The sequence below is a fragment of the Motacilla alba genome, chromosome 3 (assembly GCF_015832195.1).
Source record: "Motacilla alba alba isolate MOTALB_02 chromosome 3, Motacilla_alba_V1.0_pri, whole genome shotgun sequence".
Lineage (NCBI taxonomy): Eukaryota > Metazoa > Chordata > Aves > Passeriformes > Motacillidae > Motacilla > Motacilla alba.
Window position 1 is genome coordinate 41990436 of NC_052018.1, and position 14872 is coordinate 42005307.

The following is a 14872-nucleotide window of genomic DNA, read 5'->3' on the forward strand; positions in this document are numbered from 1 at the left end:
CATTGAAAAGCCATCTGGTAGCTATTGCTGTTGTTAGTGATCCCATTTACTGACATTTGCATAAAGCTTGTTGATTACTCCTAGGAAGGGCAATATTAGCATAAATGTTTTTTTATTGAGCTAGTCATTTAGGCAACACACCGATGAAGATCCAGTGTGTCTGACAAGTTTATTTAAACCACTGGTGTTCTGCAGCAATAAAAAGGTGTGCCAGCATAGTTTCTGCAGTGCACTTGAAAGACTTAGCAATATTTTCATCAAGTTGAAAAGAATGTGCACAACAATTAATTTTGAATTGATGAGAAAAGCAACGCAGCAAGATGTGTTTCTACTGCTTGTTTCCTCAGCTGTCAGGAGCACTGATGGTGGAGTAACAGAATTAATCAAACCCCATGCAAATACTCATGTCTAGCTTGATTTTCATTACTTCTCTCTACCAAATGAGTTGTTTTTCTAGAAGAGAGTCTGTTTTTCAGAGCTGCTTACTTGTAAAAGTTATGCCTATGGTAGTGAATGAGATAGGAGCAGGGCATTGGCTGAAACTCTGGTCTTCAGAATTGATTATTTTTTCCTGCCTTCTTTTTGGCATGTTCTAACAAATATTCAATGAGATGATACTGCAATGTGGTCTGGGAGACCAGAGGCTGCTAATGAACAGTACAGGTAGGGCCAACCTGTACCAGAAAACAGGAAGCTGAGCCCCTTGAATACAGCACTATCACGTCAGTGACTCTCAGGGCCAGTTTTATGTACTCATACAAGTATAGCAAAACTGAGCATTTCCAGTTTTTAAGAAGGGACACCTATTTTTTTTTTTTCACTAACAGACAGCAATTTAATTTTAGGGAAAATACTGGTCCTTTAATTGTACTAATCAACATGCCTATTTCAGATACAGAAATTCAAATGTCCATTTTAATGAAATTAACTCTGTGCCTGAAAATTAACTGTGAGGTACTTCACATGTAAAATTTCTGAGTAATTAGGACTTCAGTAGAAATAATGGTGACTGATTGAGGAGGAAGTTATCGCTTAAGCAACCCAGATTAGGATACTGTCCTATTCGACCCTTTCCCAAAGGTAAGGTGCAGCTAAGCACAAACCTATTTTATTTGTCAGTACTTTTAAAAAGACACAAGATTACTGGCCTTTATCACTTCCACTGGCATAGGAGTATTTAATAAACATAGCTGAGCACTATTTAGATGTTAGGAGTCAATATTCATCAGTTTATAATGAAAGCTAGGAAACATATTCTGAAGTTGAGATGTGTAAATGAAAGTGTTGCACAAGAAGGGAGCTCTGTCAGTTGGACAGTCATATTTCATGGAGTGCCTTTTGTTTAACATGAATTGTGCAATACCTTCTGGCACACTGCCTTTTTTCCTCTCATCATTGACAGACTTCTGTCTCCTCTTCAGCCTGCGATCAGCTGTCCCTTGGGGTGGCAGCCATCTTCGGACCATCCCACAGCTCCTCAGCCAATGCCGTGCAATCCATCTGCAACGCCTTGGGAGTTCCACACATCCAGACCCGCTGGAAACATCAGGTGTCAGACAACAAGGACTCCTTCTATGTCAGCCTCTATCCAGATTTCTCTTCACTCAGCCGTGCCATCCTTGACCTTGTGCAGTTCTTCAAGTGGAAAACAGTTACTGTTGTTTACGATGACAGCACTGGTAAGGCCAAAGCATCAGGCTATGTGCAGATCTATTCACATACACAAAGAGAGGGAGGAAGGGTGTCACTACTCATATTTCATAATTTAAGAAATCTTTAATAGTTTGCAAGAATTTTACTGGTGAGGCAGTGTATAACAAATAATGTGGACTGATTAGCATAAGTATTCTCGTAAGTATGCTTCAGTTGCTGAATTCTGTGTGTTTTAGCTCACAGCTGTCAATAAATTGGTCACACTCTCTCTGTGTTTTCTGCAGTGCCTTAACAGTTGCTAACAGCTATGTCTTTTGATTTTACTTAAAACCTAAACTTGGAAGAAAAATATGGTAACTTGAAAAATACACTAGTGTTCTCAGTGAACTAGAAAGCTTAAATTCTGGTACTGTTTCTGGTGTTGGTTGAATTTGAAAACGGATGCCATATTTGTTTGGAATTTTAGTATCTGTTTCTTCAAATAGAAGTGAAGAAGGAGCCCTAGTTTCAGCTCCTAGCAGCTGGACCAAAAGGAAGTTTGGAGGCTTGTTTTACAGTTAAATTACAGGAGTTAAAAATTAACTCCTGACTTTCCAGCAGAAATATACTAGGTTATTACCTTTCCCTTAGTCACCCTAAAATTTGTTTTGCCTTTCAGTTTCACCTTGACAGTGGTACCTTTGAAAAATGCCATAAAACTTACATTTCATTGGAGGTCTAGTGGTTTCCTCTTGGTTAAGAGGAAAATGTCACTGTAATGGAAGATACAAGGAAGGTGCTTGACCAAAGAAGACATATTAAATCTTATGGGAAATGCTGCTAACTTCTTCCATGCTGGTTGATCCATCAGGAAAAGAGCATAGGGAGCCTCAAATTCTTCTTGAGGTTCATTGAACTGGAAGGCTGTTGATGTGCTCGTTACATGATGCTACTCTCTATCCAAATCTGAAATACAAAAAATGAGATCAAGAAACAAAGTGGATTGCCTGTAGGGAAGACTAACTCTGCTAGATAAACAGCAGTTATTACATCAGGACAGAACACCTACAGCTGCTTGCTGTTCAAGCTCAGATAAGATGCATGTGTAGCTACCCATAGGTTAGGAGGGCGTAGAGATGATGGTGTTTAAGTGTCCTTCTAACTGATATTTTTCTTTATGCCTTTTAAAAAATTGTAAGGCAGTGACATTTAGAGGCTGCCTCACTACAAATTTGTTGGCTGGTGTTACCAAAAGTTTCAGGTAATCAAACTTTTGACTTAAGTTTTAAAATCAAACTATAGCTTATAGACCTAAGGCAAGCAATATGTAGCTTGTTTTTTTCCCCCCCTCTCTTTTGTTTTCTAAATTTTTATCTCTTATGGTTCTGAAACAGGAAAGGAAGCTAAAACCTCAAATTTTAACCAAATGATGATAGAAAGAAGTGAGTTGTGGTGATTAAGGTTTGTGTAAATTGGAGATATTTCACCTTTATTAAAATCACTTGGAGCCTAACTATATTTTCAAGAACAGGTTAACTCTTAAAAATGTCAATTCAGTTAGAAAATACATATGTTTTAATACTTTGAATCTGCTTTGCTCAATAATTTCAAGTAATTCTCTGTCCAAAAAAAAGTAAACCAAAAGAATACTTCATGTTTAATGATCTCTTCATATCCAGAGATAAGTTGTTGACAGCCTTGATAGACCTGATCTCAATAAAGCATGTTTTGAAGCCAGGACATGAATAGAAATGGGAAAGAAAATAAAAAAGAAGGTTTTCTTGTATATATTGTGATCTACTTGTTCTACTTGGTATTACTGTTAATATTTGAGAGAGAAAAAAACCTCAAACATAACCTCTTTTAGAACAATTTTGCACAATGAATTAGTAGATTGAGTTATTTAATCTATTCAAAAAGCATAGAGAATTGTTCCAGGATACAATATCTTAAAAATTATATTTTTTTCTGGGGTGGCCAGGCCCTTGTATTATAATACTGCTTGTTCCCATAATCTCATCTACTACATTTTTTGTTTTTACTTTGAAATCTATTTCTGTCTGAAGAAGCAGAAAAAAACCCCAGTCTGTTTTAAAAAGGTTATCATCTCTCTTTTTTTGTGGTGTTTTCTGTAAAGTGAACTTAAGTTCTACTTTTTAAAGACTGTCAACTTCTCTTTGTTAGTAGCATCTCCTGTGGATAATTCCAGGACTTTTTAAAAGCAAATGACACTGCTGGGAAGTCCACAGCATCACTTGCCTTTGAAGTACATACAGGAACAATTCTTAGCTATGACAAACTACTAGTTTTGAAAAAGATTTATATCTGCTGGAGTTCATGGGCAAACTGGTGGTTTTTGAGGCGGGAGGAGAGGAACCTTTTGGAAGGAAATAGTCACTTGACCCTGGGAAGTGGTCCTCTCCTGTCATAGGATAAGACAAATATTCAGTTGTGAGTCCAGGACTGGAGCTCAATATGATGTTTCTACTAAAATTTAGAAATTGTGTTGTATGACTTGTGCCATTTAAGACCTAATTACAAATGATGAAAATGAAGGCGATGAATACAAAATATTTATCACTGTTTATGTCTGTTTTGTCTGTTTAATCAGTGATTCCTTAAAGTAATGGATATAATTCTTAATTCCTTTTTTCTTTGTTTCTCTTTTAATCACCCACATTTTGCACTCCTTTATTGAATGGTTGTTGAGGATGATGATGTATGCCTTTTTAAATGATGATTTTAGAGCTGTGGATTTCCTTTATTTGAATGGACAATTCCCCAAATGGCATGCTGGTCAAGACAATAATATGGCGGTATAGCAGCTACAGTGATAATTTAATTGCTAAACTAATATTTTTTTTGAGATTCATATTTGCTTTATGTATTTTTATTATTATTGTAAACATATATACAAAGGGAGCTGATACTTTTATTATAGAGAGGAAGAAAAGGTATAAAGCATGCATAAACTAGGTCTGGATACTTCTCCAATAAATTATCAGGGCTTTCCCATATCTCAAGGTCCTGCAAGATGGTAGGTTGACTCTGAGGGAAAGCATGATTTCATGTGTCTATTTAACTATTTACATTTCTAAAAATGTGTTTATCTCCTTAAATGTTAGGGCTCAGTTTTATGAATTTTCTAAGGAATTGCTAATGTTTTGTAATAACAAAGGAGAGATATCTCACCTGCTTCAGAGCTAAAAAAAAAAAAAAAAAAAAAGTGTCCAAGTTTTCATCTCCTCAGTGTGGGATATATCTTCTAGGGTAAAAACAAATGGTAAAAACTTGTGGTTATTTGACAGTCTGCAGCCAGTAAAAGGCCATGTCAACTCTAGTGTCCCTCCCAGAGGTATGCTAGAGACCAATACTCCAAGTGCACAGTCCAGCTGCCCCTGGACAGCACCATCGTGTCCAACTCTATTCAATACCCCAAGTTTCTACCTTGTATGAAGGAAAGTAATTTATGTGACTGATCCATGTAAGTGTAGATGAAGTCTTCTGCACTGGTTTTTTTGTGTCTTTCAATCCACAGAGTAGCTGCCTTCAAAAAATTGAGATGAGGTGTCCCTGCCTCTGAGAACGGGATTGTAACTAGATGATGTTTAAGGTTCCTTCCAACCCAAACTATTTTATGATTGTCTGAGATGTATGAAATAAATATTTGTATTTGGTCTGCATCTAATTTGAATTGAGATTGGGTGGTGTGAAGGTGATAAAGGGGAAGTCAGTGCTAGTTTAGAGCCCAGTTTGAAATAAGAGAGAAAATTTGAAATCCGTCTCCATTTGTAATAATCTTAGAGATTACTACTAAGAACAGACATTAGTTTGTTGTCTCTCTCTTCAAAGCATTCTCCCTATATTCCCAGAGAAGGAAGAGCTGTACATCTTACTCCTCATTTGAGAAAAGGCATAAGTTGTTTTTAATGCACTGTGGGTAGCAACTAGACCCTGGCCTGTGCTTTATGATGCAGAAGTGGCTAAGTCAGAGAAGATGAATGTCTGCAGTCCAGCTATTGCTCCTCATGTCAGACTGAGCCTCAGAGTACTGGTTTGTTCTGTGCTCATCAGACCTGCCTTGTGTTCAGGAGTGTGTAATGAGGAATGCAAGATAGCTTGCTGCAGGAGAAAATAGAGGTTGTGCCATGCTAAAATAGGTACAGGGAAGCTTCTAGAGGGATATGATCAATAACAGTGGAGTGAGCAAAGATCAGGTTGGGTACAGTGTAATAAGGAAGACTCAAGACTGTACAAATAGGATGAAGTAGATGAATAAACTAGAAAGGTTAATTCTACCTTGACTCGATAAGAAGAGATGCAGTTTTTACTGTGGGGATATGGTAATGGAAATAAAAATGAACATAGAATGGACAAAGGTTTTAATATTATAATAAAGCCTCTGCCCTGGTAGTATTTTATGCAGTAGGCATTGTGGCACTAAGTAAATGAGTTTTTTTCTGTCAGGAAATTAGAAATGTGTGAGTCCTTTTCTTGTGGATCTCTGTTTTAAGAGTCCTGCACTTACTTTTATGATTTAATTTTTTTTCCATTAAATAATAGCTACTTTCTACTTCCTTCTATGATTTAATTTCCTTTTTTTTCTATCTATCAAGACTTTTTTTTAATATAGCTCATCCTTGTACAGGCAAAAAAAATTCTTGTTAAAAAGATAAGTATTGCTTCCTTTGATCATTTTAAATAGAAAAACATATTTCTTTTAACTAGGATTTCATATTAAAAAAACATACAAAATCCTAGCAACTCCACCCCCCCCCAAAAAAAAAACCAAACAAAACAACCAAAACACAAATCTAAAAAACCTCCTTGCAGGATGTAATGAGAGGCTGGTTACTTTTTTTTCTCCCTTAAAGTAATTTATGGTCTCTTTGTTAATTAAATTCCACTAAACTGTCCCTGGACACCAATTAAGTCCTTTCAGATTTACAGATTTGCTACAGTCAATTGTCTTTAGAAAGAAAAGTGGAAAAATGTCAATATGTTCGTCATCTGCATGTCATAATGGATTTAATTGGTCTCAAAACAATAACCTAATTTCAAGTACATATTCTAATCTCTGTGCTAAAGAAAACAGACTAGAGAAACTGCAAATAAATTTTTGAATCTCAGACAATTAAAAAAAAGGGGAAAATGCATGAATAATTAGATGATGAGCTCTTAAATTATAGTGGCACTGGTATAGATATCAATATATTGATACTTTTATATATCAACAGAACAAGTTGATATAAACAGGGTTCTGGATATTTTTTCTTAATTAACTTTTGTTTTGGTCTTGAGTGAATGAGTATAAACACCAAAAATCTGTTACATCTATGAACAGAAGCCAAAGTAAATGCTGAAAAATTATTTCAGAAATAGAAATGTTTTTTGTTGGTCTTTAGCACTGAATCCTGTGCTTGAACTGAAATGAATGAGGTTGAAAGATGTCATTTTGTTGCTATATTCACTCTAGTATGCAGGTGGCATTGATTTGTAATAAAATGACAATTTCTTTCTTGGGACCAGTATTAAAATTCCCATTATCTAATTCCCACTGTATTTGGTGTTATTTTGGCCTCACCTTGATTTCGTGTGCAGTTCTGGCCCCCAGAATTTAAAAATATTATTAAGGTACTTGAATGTGTCTTGAGTAGGCCAACAAGGCCGGTGAAAGGGCTGGAAGGCATGATGTCCTGTGAGGACTGTGGGATATCAATATATTGATACTCTTATATATCAGCAGAACAAGTTGATAGCTAGGAACATTTAAGTTAGAACAAAATAACAGGTGTCCTAGAAAGGCTGGGGAAAAGCCACCTCATGGGTTTGGTGGTTTTTCTGGGTGGCATATTTTTAAAATTTTGTTTTGGTTTTTTATTTTTTTTTTTTTTTTTTTTTTTTTTTTTTTGGTTTGGTTTTGTTTGGTTTTTTTATTATCATTAATTTTTATTCTTTAATTTTTTCAACATCAATATTTTCATACTAATCTTCCTGGACAGAACAGGAAAAGAAAAGACAGATAAGGGTAACCTTCAAAAGTCTCTGTCAGGACTATTTACTACCACTGGTGCCAGTGTCTCTATCAAATGTGCAGAAATACTAAATTATAAATTAATATTAAGTTACTCCACTGCTATTGATTCTGATTTCTCAATTTGGATTTATATTTATATTATGTATAGATGAAAAGTGCATCTAACTGCATCCATGTGTACTTTTGTATATTTATAATGTTTTGACGTGTACAGTTTTAGCTAGCATTTATTCTGACTCTATGAAGCAGATGCAGAATTCAGAGTTCTGGTTGCTTATGAAGGGCTAGGTGGGTGCCTTTTCTGTAAATAAATAAAATTGTGTATAAATTATATCAAAAACAGCGGTTAGGGTGCATAGCTTAGCACAGAATGTTAAATGGAACCAATTCATTCCTAATTTGTGCATTATCAATTAACAGTTATTCTGTGTTGCTTTAGTGGAATGAATGAAATGAGTACCTAAGGGAGGGTTATATTTACCTATGTGAACAAAGCAGGCTTGAAGCTTCCCATGCATATAAGCCGGAACGGCTTGTAGTTCTGTTTCACATCTTTTCAGTCACCAGTTCAGAGAGCTTACAGCATTTTTAGCACTTTTATTTAAGATTTTTATTGAGAAAAGAAGACTTTTAAGCCTTTAATAAATTCAAATTTGGTAAAATTATAATAATTAATAACACTAATAATTTGGACAATGATGGAATATTATCCTGAATGGTTACATATTCCATAAAGTCTTTTAAGTAGAGTGTTTCAAGTGCTGTGCACAGTAGTTTCAAGTGAAGATTCAATTAGTAGTTTTGTGCTAAACCTGATTATGATATTTGGATGTAGCTGGTTGGTGCATTCCTTTACTAAGATGGTTATTGCACCTTTATTCTGTAAAGTCCAGAAATATTTTTCTAGTGTTATATGAATATATCAGTAGTATTATGGAGGAGGTTTTGATGTTAAAATTTCACTTTCAAGCACTTTTAGTCTTTATGCAGGTGTTCGCAATTACTTTAGCTAGTTTGAAGAAAAAGTGTTCAATTCTGTTATTCTTTTGTGGCAAGTGGGCCTGCAATAGTTCTTTGAGAATAATTCTATACAGATTTTAATCAATTTTTGAAAAGCAAAGTAAATGTTAACAAGTTAACTAAATGCATGATTTTAGCCCATCTTTCAGGAAAATATGTTACTACAGCTCTCACCCATATTTTGATGTTTTTTTTTTTTAATTGAATTTGGACTTACTGCAATAAGACTCGGTATTACAAAAACAAATCTATGGATTTAAAATAAATAAGTTTTAAAAATACATAAGGTGCTTTATAGTATTTTTCTATAAGCCTAAGGAAAAGAGGTGGAGGAAATATTTCCATAAGTTATAACAATTAACATACTTCAAATTGTGCTTTAATTGTTTTGCTTTTGTGGGTTTGAATAAACTTAAGAATTTAGACCTTACAGAAAATTGACTAGGGAACTTCTGATGAAAAAAATTGTTTCATGAAGACTGGAAATTTTTTTATTATGTCCAAATACAGAAATATATGATAGGAAAACTAAGTGAAAAATGAAAAGAGGAAAACTGAGACAAGATCAGTTTCACATTCTTGTATGGGGCGTACCTTTAAGACTTATCCAAACTTAAGTACTTTCTTACTCTTATTTCATATTACATATTTTAGTAATAGTAAAGTAAAAGTATTATATATTTTATCCTCTTGTTGGGAGAACTTTGTGAAATATACTTGTGATGTCAGTCCCTTTGTGAATTGCTCTGCATCACTCTCAGTTCCAATATTACTGTCTTGATTCATTTCAGCTTCAATTAGAGTTTTTTTCTCTCCTGCACTCTTACCAGTTCCTTTCTTTTAAAGCAAAAATGAAACTGCTTTAGTTTCCCAGAGTAAATGTGCTAAGCTGGTGTAAATTCCATCTGAGGATGTTCATTTATGCATCTTTTCAAGCTAATTCCAATTTGGAATTGCTAACTTGTTGTATTGCTTCTTTTGTCATTGATTGTGACATCTTTGACAAAATCTTTTATCCTTTGACAGTAGTATAGCTCTTTTTTTTCACTCTTCACCCTCATTAAATTGCATTGCTCATACATCATCCACTTGAGAGATCATATTTCATACAATAATGATAATTAATTTGAAATGCCCAGGACTGTTAATTCTTATTGCTGTCACCATCATAATACTGAATTAATGATAAAACTTTATCACAATGCTCAAAAAAGCGTGTTTAGAAAACAAAATAACAACAACATTTCAAATCATAATTTGAAAAGCATATCATAATAGAGCGCTTGACATAATAGAGCATAAATATCAAATGTAGCTGAAGACTAGAAGAAGATGGCAAATCTAATATATCAATAAGGCATAATGTCTTAATTTTCAGCATTTCCTTCAATTATGTTATTTTTTCTTATATTTTCACACATTAGATGCAAAGGTGAGGAAAGGATGGACAGGACTCTGAGTTTTTTATTTTTGTTTTTTTTCTAGCTGCTGTATGCTGCATCCAATAAGTACTCAGGTGGCATGAAAAAAAGTTTTATGGTGATCTTCAAGATCAAAACTGTTCTATGAACTGATGGTCTTCTCTGAACTTTAGTAGCACATTGATTCTCTCTTGTGGAACTGCGTGGGATGGGATAGAGGGCTTTTTTCACTGCAGTATTGCAAAGCCTTTATTAGAAAAGAATTGTTACTGGAAATAAGCTGAATTGGGATTGGCTATTTGCAACTATAAAAGATGTTTGCACCCATGCTCTGATGTGCTTGCTTAGCATATTTAAAGAAAACAATAAAGCTGATTATTGCCTTGCTCTTCAGTTACAGCTGATTATGCTGAAACAGCAGTACAATGGATTTAACATTCTGATGCTTAGACCCAAGATGCAGAAAAATTAGGTGATATGCGCAGTATCAGAATAGAAATCTTGTCTGCCTATGGAGTTAAACCTAGATCCATGGTTTTCTTGTTCAGTGATTTTTTTTACCTCAAAGCTAGTCTGTACTATATATGCTATTTTTGTAATTGCAATTTCAATATTAGTTATTAATATAATTTTAAACACTTCTCCTTTCCTGTACTAAGTAACTGTTTTAGTCTCAAAGAAAGGAAGATTGGGATTTTAGTTAGGGTTGGTTTTTATTTTTTTCTGGCCTAGTCTAGATACTTATAAATTTTTTCACAATAATGAGATTTGTACATCAAATGTATATACATACCTGCACATACACATGTAATTAAAAATATAGTTCTGATTTTTTTCTTTTTTTCTTTCTTTTTTTTTGTTTTTTTTTTGTTTGTTTGTTTGTTTGTTTTTGTATAAGAAGGGAGAATTTTTCTCAGATACTGAGAATTGGAACAGGCTGTCCAGAGAGGTGGTAGAGTCACCATTCCTGGAAGCTTTCAAAGAAATTACTTGGCACTTAGCGCTATGCTTGAGTTGGTGTGGTGATCTTTGGTCAGAGGTTGGGCTCTATGATCTCCGATCATGTTTCTATGATTCTATTCTATTACACAGTCTAGGAAAAAAAGTCATAAGAAAACTACCTAGCCTGAAATGTTTTCTCTGATTACTGGCATGGCTACCATCCAAGAGATACATTATTTCCTACTGAAAATATTTTCAAAAAGTAACTTTTATTTGCCCTCTCATACTCAGTGGTCCACGACTGGATTTTCAGGGTGGCTAAAACTTTTAGTTAGTGATATGCTCAAAAGAACCTAACCCCCCCCTCCTCAAGAATCCCAACTTGATCAAATTATTTTTTCCTAAAGTGTAAACTGCTGCAGTGTAAATTCTTTAAATGTGTTTGTAAAGCCAAAAGGCCACATATGGGCAATGTAGGCTTTGGAATTAATTCCTTAAGATATGGTAGAACATGTCTATATATTCAAAGGTTGTTCTGATTTAAAGACTGTTCTTTTGTGTCTCTGAGGAAGAATTTGGCAAGTGGTCACACTGTATGGTTTGGTAAGGAAATAGGGACATAGGTATAGGTAGCTGGACATTGTGCCCACTTTATATATCTGCACTTTTTCCCCCAGAAGGAAATTATGTCATACAAATACAACTCCAGAACTCATTTGAGCAAATACTACTACTATCATGGATGTCTCAAGTGTATTGGCTTGCCCTCATGAATCCAATTTTTAAATTTTCAGCTAAAGACATTTGAAACAAAACAGCCATACTTTTGACAAAAGGCTTGTTAAATAGAATTTTCTTTGGCAAAAATTCTTTTGAAGTCAGTTACCAAATACATTTACTTCTTTTTACTGATATTGTACTATTGTTTTCCTTGTAGAAATCCCATTTAGCAGCAAAATAAGTCAGCATAATACTAGATGTCCATGAACTCCTCTTCATTTCCCTGCCACTAATCATAGCCCATTTTAAATATTGCAAGTTGCAAATGGCATCAGACTCTAATGCATTAATACTTGTAAAATATATACATGCGTACACATATACTATTTGGATTGCTCTCCAATCCTTTAACTACAAGATTGAAAAATACTGCTAAAATGTTGGACTCTAAAGCTACTAATTAGAAGCTGCATTATTTATGTTTACAATGAAAAGACAATTGTTTTTTCTGGACTAAATAAAAAAGTCAACTTTTTCCATTAAAGACATCATTGCTACTGTATTTAAATGGGATTAAATATAACTGGTGATCATTTTGAGGATGCGTTACACTACTGGAATTGAGTGAAATGATCTTAATGTAGTACAAAACCTTAATATGAATAAATATGAGAGGTTCTTCAAGCTGTCTTTTTCCTTTGTCTCTATTTCTTCTTTGCTTTTCTTATTGGTGTTGCTGTATTAGATACAACAGCACAAAGAAAACAGAACAGCCCACTGTTAGGGAAACCCTATCAGCTAGTGCAATTTCTTTTTAATCCTTTCACTAGAGGTGTTGTTTTTTTGGTTTTCTTTTTTTTTTTTTAGTTGAAGATGATAAAACTAAACTTTAGAGTTCATGGGTAATGTCTGTGAGTCATTTTGCAGCAATTTACTGTTCCAGTTGATGTGAAACATTCTATCAATGCTAATAAACCAGCATTTTCCACCCTTCTACCCATACCCCTTTCAAAGCCCAATACACAATGAGATTTTTCTGAGACATAATCAAAATAACTGGGCAGGGGGCTGTCAGGGAAGGAGAAGAGTATAGAGAGGTGTGAGAAGAAACAACTTGCTAAAAATGGAAAGACTGCTTTATGGCAGTTCTGCAGAGCAATATATTACTAGTTTTCAAATTTTTGACGTGGTTAAGATAAGGAGTAGCTGTTAAAAGACCATTAGTGTTTTCTTACAGAAAAAGGTTGATGTGTTCAGCCTATTGCAAAGTGCATTTGCTTGCATTCTTCCTGTACAGCACAAAGGCAGCATTAATGGAAATGATAAATAGTTTGATGAGCAGGCCAGGTGGCGTAGCAATGGCCTGCAAGACTGCTGAGCTGGAGACAGGTTTTAAAACAAACTTGGGGTTCTTGCTTCCTGGACTGGTTGAAGTTGAACATGTCGAGGAGGTAATGTGATTGATCTCTTTGGAGGAAGATGCCAGCTGGAGAGCTCACAAACTGCTCCTTCAGGATTCTCCTTAACGATGAATTGATGGCAGCTTCTGAAAAGAGTTACTCACACCGCACTCTTCCCAGCCATTCAGAGGTAGGGCTGTATCTCAGTGGCTGCTAAAAGAAGGAATTGAGAGTTTGAAGGGACAGGAAAAAGGTGTCCCTAGTGAAAGAAAATGCAGGAAGTACATTCCCAAAATGCAGCTATTATTTCTATACTGTTGTAAAATAGTTTTTTTCAGGGGCTTATACACACAAATGATTATATTCTGTTTTCTTTGGGGTTTTTTATTTGTCTTTGTTTTGTTTTTCTTGTTTTTTTTTTTTAATTTATTTGGGTTTTTTTGTTGTTTCTTTTGGTTTCTTTTTCATTACATTTGGATCTTGTAAATCCTAGTAAAATAGGAGGTCACCTTTTCATCTGAGGACTGCAATTAATGTTATATTTAAAATCAATTATTTTAAAATTATTCTACACAAGTCTTCAATTAAAAATATTCTAGCTATCCTCAAAATCATGACAAGAAAGGACTTGTTTTGTTTTTAGCTTCATAGTCCTTGTAGTTCTTGACTTATATTCCTCCCTTCATTGGAAGCTCTGATATCTCTTCTTCTGAAAAGCTACATATGTGTCCTTTTGAAATGGTTCCTTACTGATTCAGAAACTTTTATTTCTCAGTATGACAGCTTGTTACTTTTATCCTTGTTATGACATTTCCTCTGATGTCAGGCAACAGCAATGGAACTTTGGTATTATCAGTAGCTCAAGAATTTTAGTCAATGTGTAAATATGTTTGTTTGACCTGAAACGACCAATATGCACAAAGGATAGAAGGGTAGAAATCGAGTCTCACAGACAAACTGCACATAATAAGAACAAACAATATTCTTTGAGTCTTAGGAATCTCAATCATCCAGATGGAGAAAGTGGAAAAAACAGAAGAAATTTTGGTAACATCTAAAAATGAAAGCAAATAATAATTTTTGTGATTTCACCTGATGTATTCAGGACTAAATGTTAAAGAGACTAAATAAGGTAGAGTTCATTTTTTTTTACTCCAAGGCATTAGTTTTACTGTAAAAAGCCTTTAAAATTTGATATCTGATAGCTGTGAAAAATTGAACACCAAACAGTTTGTTACTATAAAGATAGGGGCACAATTTATTTATATTCTACATGTATTACCTGGTTAGTCCTCAACTGTTTAATGTTCTGATCTCCTGGAAATTTTTTGGCCATTGCTACTGCAGAAACTACTCCGGCAGAAGCCAGGATGTTAGGGTGTTCAGAAGAAAAGATCAGTGGCAGCCAGGAGTTGAGAAGCAGTTATTGTCCTTGAACAAACCCAAGGGCTGCAGTTTTCATGCAGAACCTTGTTCTTTTGGTTTATATCTTTCCAGTGCTTAATTTTTAATTTGGTTATGAATAACGACCCATTGTTCAATATTTAATCTAGAAAAGGTTTTGTTTGTGTATGGCGGTGTTTTTGTTTGTTTGTTTGTTTTTAGATATATTATTCTGTTCTTCTTCAGGAAATTATTTTGGTGGGTTTTACTTTTCAGTAAAACTAATTTATTTTTTGCACATTTTTAAAAACACAAAC

General features: G+C 34.4%; 1 protein-coding gene across 4 annotated transcripts in view; it reads left to right on the forward strand.

The window, feature by feature from the left end:
• Positions 1 to 14872, forward strand: part of GRIK2 (glutamate ionotropic receptor kainate type subunit 2) — a 356698-nt gene that overhangs the window by 121477 nt on the left and 220349 nt on the right. For 3 of the 4 annotated variants that reach the window (XM_038133845.1, XM_038133848.1, XM_038133846.1), the window contains exon 4: positions 1422 to 1679. In XM_038133845.1, coding sequence (XP_037989773.1) covers positions 1422 to 1679 — 258 coding nt within the window. Of the gene's footprint in view, positions 1 to 1402; positions 1680 to 14872 lie in introns of all 4 variants that reach the window. The other variant, XM_038133847.1, reaches the window with a different exon arrangement.